This window comes from Dryobates pubescens, chromosome 20 (genome assembly GCF_014839835.1).
Source record: "Dryobates pubescens isolate bDryPub1 chromosome 20, bDryPub1.pri, whole genome shotgun sequence".
Taxonomy (NCBI): domain Eukaryota; kingdom Metazoa; phylum Chordata; class Aves; order Piciformes; family Picidae; genus Dryobates; species Dryobates pubescens.
Genome location: NC_071631.1, coordinates 20,307,466 through 20,313,465, shown reverse-complemented (window position 1 = coordinate 20,313,465; position 6,000 = coordinate 20,307,466). Strand labels below are relative to the sequence as shown.

The 6,000-nt window shown below is 56.6% G+C and overlaps 1 protein-coding gene across 1 annotated transcript in view; it reads right to left on the bottom strand.

Moving 5' to 3' along the window:
* Positions 1 to 379: 379 nt before the first annotated feature.
* LOC104308621 (bMERB domain-containing protein 1) overlaps positions 380 to 6,000 on the bottom strand; it is a 29,326-nt gene continuing 23,705 nt past the window's right edge. The window contains exons 4-7 of the mRNA XM_054170732.1: positions 1,976 to 2,090; positions 1,773 to 1,846; positions 1,024 to 1,177; positions 380 to 403 (exon numbers count right to left, since the gene is read on the bottom strand). Coding sequence (XP_054026707.1) covers positions 1,059 to 1,177; positions 1,773 to 1,846; positions 1,976 to 2,090 — 308 coding nt within the window. The 3' untranslated portion in view covers positions 380 to 403; positions 1,024 to 1,058. The remainder of the gene's footprint in view (positions 404 to 1,023; positions 1,178 to 1,772; positions 1,847 to 1,975; positions 2,091 to 6,000) is intronic.

Below are 6,000 nucleotides of genomic sequence, written 5' to 3'. Positions count from 1 at the left end.
GAGAGATCCCCCCACCAAGAGTCCTCAGGAGCCATCCCATGGAGACTCAGGTGGTGGCCCAAGGTTAAGTCATCCTCTGTGGCCACAGGCTGGCTGGGATGGAGGAGCACAATGTTCTCCAAACATCAGCTCCCAGTGCTGTGCTCTCTCCACTTCTCTCTGCTCTGGACCCCCTTGCTGCTGCTGCACACAGCTCTTCCAAGCTCAGCTTGGGTGGAGTTTGGTGTTGGTTGCTGCCACGGAGGAGATGAGCACTGAGGTGGCCCCAGGGGACACATGCCATCATTCAAGCTCGCCCCAGCCTGCTTGGAAAGTCTCTTTGGTGGTGGTGCTGCAGTGGGAAGCATGAACAATGATGGGAGGTTGAAAGGCTCGGAGGAGGCTGTGGACTCTGCCTGGAGACCTGGAGAGGAAAGGCAAGAGATAGGAACCCCTGGGCTGCTACCATGGGATGCCCTTGGTGCCTCCCTTCTCCCCTGGCCAGAGAGCCAACCCTGCTCTGCAGAGCACCTGGTGCCAATGAGGCTAAGTCCTGCCTGCCAGGCCACCTGCCACCAGGGCAGTCCCCAGCAATCATCAGGCTGAGATGGGGCCTGCCCCAGAGTCTGCAGCTCACTGGGCCTCCATGACCATCATCTTCCTCTTACACAGTGCTGTCAGGTGGGACTTAGCACTCAGCTTTGGCCCTCACCTGCTGAGTGCAGCCAGGCATGGAGAGGAAGGTGGAAGCTCACTGGGCAGATGGTTACAGCTCCTTACCAGCTGTCCTCCATCTCTGCTCCCCCTCCACCCCGCTCTCTCCATCTCCTTCTCCCCTGACCGCTGTTGTTTGCCTTCCAGCTCCTCTCTCAGCCCTCAGCAGGACTCCAGCACTCTTCCCTGGGGGCAGACCCTGCCTGCAGCACCAGGAGCCGTGTGTGCCCCCTCTGGGACACCCTGAGGGTCGCCCACCCTGCCCAGGCCACTCAGCACAGCGTGGAAGCTCCTCTTGCCCAGCCCAGCTGCCCAGGACGTGTACACTACCGTGGGCATGTCCTGTGCAGAGGAGCTGGGGTGGCCTACATGATGGAGCAGGTGAAGCCACAGCACTCCTTGAGCAGGGTGAGACCTGTTTTGGTCATGTATGGGGTGGAGGTTTGCTGTCCTCTGGAAGTCATTTTCTTCTCTTTGACAGGAGCTGTGGAGAGAGGAGCCAGTGTCTGCCTGGGCAGGGGGGCACAAGCTCCCCACTGCTTCTTAGGGGGCTTCTCAGGGTTAGGCTGCTGAGCCTCCCTGGAGCCACAGCTGAGCATGAGCTGCATCCAGGAGGCACATCCCCGTGGATGTGCACAGGCAGGACCCAGGCACAGGGCCCCTGGGCTGGAAATGCCTCCCAGCACTCTGGGGAGCTGTTCCTCCAGAGATGATGGAGGCACAGGGAGGAGGGTGGCCTGCTGCCAGAGGCCACATGGCTGGAGAGGTGTCACAACTTGTGGCCTTAGGTAATAGTGTGGGGGGCTGCAAGGGGCTGGTTGGAAAGGGCCAGAGGAGGCACCTCAGCCCTGAAAGGTCACCTGTTTGACACCCATTCCTACAGGACATGGTGGCTGGGAGGGAGATGGGAGCATCACACCTGCACTGATTGGGGATGCTTCCTTCCCCAGCAGCAGCAGCTGGACTCCTGGTCAGCTAACCCCATGCACAGCAATGGACTCCGGGAGACAGAGTGCTCAGGGAGAGGAGAAACTGCCCCCAAGGGTCAATGCAAGGAAGGAAACTCATCAACCACCTACTTGCTTTCTGGAGGTAGCTTTTGGAGAGCTTACTTTGCAGGAACTCTGCCATTTCCTTGTCTTCCTCCCTTTCCCTGTGCCAAAGAGATTGGTTACCGCTCAGGAAGGCTGCAGCAGGGCGTCCAGGAGCAGCTGGCAGGGCACAGTGCAGAGAGGACAGGCTGCAGTGCCCTCAGGGCAAGGGAGGAGCTGCCCCCAGCTACCTGAGCCTCTCAAACTCCACATCATCCACCAGGAAATCCCGGGTTTCCACCAGCTTGTGGATCTGCTGCACCAGCTCCTCTTCCCTCTGCTTCTCCTCGTTGGACTTCTCAGTCTCTGCAGCAAAGGGAACACATTTCACACCCCCCAGGGCTCAGCCTGCCCAGGCCGAGACTGCTCTGGGGCTGCCCAACCCCGGGGCTAAAGCTCCACCCTGGGTCCAGACACAGGCTGCTCAGTGAGCAACAGCCTCATCCCCACCCACCCTGGCTGGGAGGAGACAGCTTTGGGCCACCAAAGCCTTGGGGCTCTTTAGCATCTTCATTGATGATCTGGATGAGGGCATTGAGTCCATCAGCAGCAAACCAAGCTGGGGGCAGGAGTTGATCTGTTAGAGGGTAGGAGAGCTCTCCAGAGGGACCTTGCCAGGCTGGGCAGATGGGCAGAGGCCAAGGGCAGGAGATTGAACACATCCAAGTGCCAGGTTCTGCACATTGGCCACAGCAACCCCAGGCAGTGCTACAGGCTGGGGGCAGAGTGGCTGAGAGCAGCCAGGCAGAGAGGGATCTGGGGGTAGTGGTTGACAGCAGCTGAACAGGAGCCTGCAGTGTGCCCAGGTGGCCAAGAAGGCCAATGGCATCCTGGCCTGCAGCAGGAACAGTGTGGCCAGCAGGAGCAGGGAGCTCATTCTGCCCTGTGCTCAGCACTGGTCAGGCCACAGCTTGAGTCCTGTGTCCAGTTCTGGGCTCCTCAGTTTAGGAAAGAGGTTGAGGTGCTGGAAGGTGTCCAGAGAAGGGCAACAAAGCTGGGGAGGGGTCTGGGGCACAGCCCTGTGAGGAGAGGCTGAGGGAGCTGGGGTTGCTTAGCCTGCAGAAGAGGAGGCTCAGGGGAGACCTTCTTGCTCTCTGCAACTCCCTGCAGGGAGGTTGTAGCCAGGTGGGGGCTGGGCTCTTCTTTCAGGCACCCAGCACCAGAACAAGAGGACACAGTCTCAAGCTGTGCCAGGGGAGGTTTAGGCTGGAGGTTAGGAAGAAGTTCTTCATAGAGAGAGAGATTGGCCCTTGGGATGTGCTGCCCAGGGAGGTGGTGGAGTCCCCATCCCTGGAGGTGTTTGGGGAGAGCCTGGCTGAGGCCCTTGGTGCCATGGGTTAGTTGATCAGACAGTTGATCTTGAAGGTCTCTTCCAACCTGGTCTGGTCTATTCTATTCTATTCCATTCCATTCCATTCCATTCCATTCCATTCCATTCCATTCCATTCTATTCTACCCAGCTTCAAAGTGTTAGCTTCTCCTCAGAGTGTTCTTGGGCATGAGCTGTGCAGAGTGGAGAAAGGGCCTCAGCAAGGTGCTCTCTCTGGTGGGAGGTGACTGTGTCTCCTCTAGGACCTTCACCCCATTGACTATGGCTCTCCTGGGGCCTTCACCCCACAGTACTGAAGGGGGCTGGGTCTCAGTGAGCTGGGAACTGTCACACTGAGATGTTCTCCTCCAGGCAGGAGGTGGCTAAGCCACACTTCCCATGCCAGCACACCCAAGCAGTCCTCAGCTTGGCCCTGAGCTGGAAAGAGGTCTGGAGACCTCTAGGTCAGGTCCTCCAGGTGGCTGAGAAAGCAGGCAGGGATTCAGGAGTGTGGGAATTCTCCCCATGCCCACAGCAGCTCTCATCACCATTGACCCCACACACACAGAGCCATGAGGACCAAGAGGATCCATTGCCTTTGTGGCCTTATTCCCTTGCTGAACATGGTCCCAGGGATCTCATCCTCTACATCTGACCTTCCAAACCACTGCCAGCCCTGTTCCCACCCCAGGGGCAAAAATGACCACGAGTGTCTGTAGGCTGTTGGGAATGTGTTGTTTGGTTGGCACTTGAACCCAGGGTGGCCAGCAGGAAGAGGGAGGTTCTCCTCCCCCTCTACTCTGACCTAGTAGGATCACATCTGGAGTCCTGGGGCCAGTTCAGAGAGGCAGGGAACTGCTGGAGAGAGTCCAGGGGAGGCTGCAAAGCTGCTGAGGGGCCTGGAGCAGCTCTGGGAGGAGCAAAGGCTGAGAGCCCTGGGGCTGAGAGCCTGCAGAAGAGCAGCCCCAGAGGGCAGCTGAGCAATGCTCAGCAAGAGCTAAAGGAGCTGTGGGGGGCAAGAGGCTGGGGCCAGACTCTGCTCAGTGGTGCCCAGGGACAGCACAAGGGGCAGTGGGCACAGACTGGCAGCCAGGAGGTTGGATCTGAGCAGGAGGAGAAAGTTGTTTGCTGTGAGGGTGCTGGAGGCCTGGAGCAGGCTGCCCAGAGAGGTTGTGGAGTCTCCTGGTGTGGAGAGCTTGCAAGCCCAGCTGGGCACTGTGCTGCTGGGCAAGCTGCTGTGGGTGCCCTGCTGGAGCAGGGGGCTTGGACTGGATGCTCTGCAGAGATCCCTCCCAGCCCTCCCCATGCTGGGGTGCTGCAGCATGCTCCCTATGGAGCCAGCAGTGCCTGGTATCTCCCCATGCCTCCATGGTCAAGGCTGCTGCTCTGTTTCAGCAACACAGACTTGTCTGGCTGGCAGAGAGAGATCTGCCAGCAGAGAGAGCCCAGGACAGAGTGGTCTGGGATGTCCCAGGGATGCTAAGGGCTGAGAGGAGCTGCAGCATGGGGCAGCCCTGGAAGCCTGCTCTGAGCCAGTCCACAGTGGGGCCAAGCAAGGTCCTTTCCCTGGCAGAGTAGCCTGGAAGGTGTCAGCCTCAGGTCCTGCAGGGCTGGGTGCTGGCTGGAGTGCCACCATGCTGGATTGTGTGTGATGATAAGTGGCACAGGTGGGGGCAGGGCTCAGGAGTGTTCAGTGTAGATGCAGAGCTGCCTTGGGTGGAAGGAAGCTCTGCCTGGCCCTGCTGCAACCATTTAACATCACTGCTGAATTCAGCAGCCAGCTCCAAAATCAATCCAGCAGGGGCTGGATCAATCTCCAGCCCTTTCTTCAGCTAAACAAAACTGCAGCACAATCCACAGCGTGGAGCAAGCCTCCCAGGCTGGGCCTCAGCACTTACCTGGAGGAGTTATTGATCTGTAGTGGAAAGCCTGCTCTGTATTGATCAGAGGGACTGCTGTGAGGGGCTGGGTGGGAGGAACTTCTCATGATTGCTGTGCTGTTAGGAACATCCCCCAGCAGCCAAAGGTTTCTCCTACTAAAGATTTCTCCTACCATTGTGTTTCTGGGGCCCTCAGCCCGAGGAGGATGTGGACCTGGTGGAGCAATTGCAGGGAGAGCCACAGAGATGATCAGAGGGCTGAGAATCAACCCTAGGGGGACAGGCTGGGAGAGTTGGGGCTGTTCAGATCTGGGGAGACCTTGAAGCAGCCGAATAGAATAGAATGGAATGGAATGGAATGGAATGGAATGGAATAGGAAAGGATAGGATGGAATGGAATGGAATGGAATGGAATGGAATGGAATGGAATGGAATGGAATAGGAAAGGATAGGATGGAATGGAATGGAATGGAATGGAATGGAATGGAATGGAATGGAATGGGAAGGGAAAGGATAGGATGGAATGGAATGGAATGGGAAAGGATGGAATGGAATGGAATAGAATGGAATAGGAAAGGATAGGATGGAATGGAATGGAATGGAATGGAATGGAATAGAATGGAATGGAATGGGAAAGGATAGGGTGGAATGGAATGGAATGGAGTGGAATGGAATGGAATGGAATAGGAAAGGATAGAATGGAACGGAATGGAATGGAATGGAATGGAATAGGAAAGGATAGAATGGAATGGAATAGAATGGAATGGAATGGAATGGAATAGAATGGAATGGAATGGGAAAGGATAGGGTGGAATGGAATGGAATGGAGTGGAATGGAATGGAATGGAATAGGAAAGGATAGAATGGAATGGAATGGAATGGAATGGAATGAATGGAATAGAATAGAATGGAATGGGAAAGGATAGGATGGAATGGAATGGAACGGAATGGAATGGAATGGAATGGAATAGGAAAGGATAGAATGGAATGGAATGGAATGGGAAAGGATAGAATGGAATGGAATGGA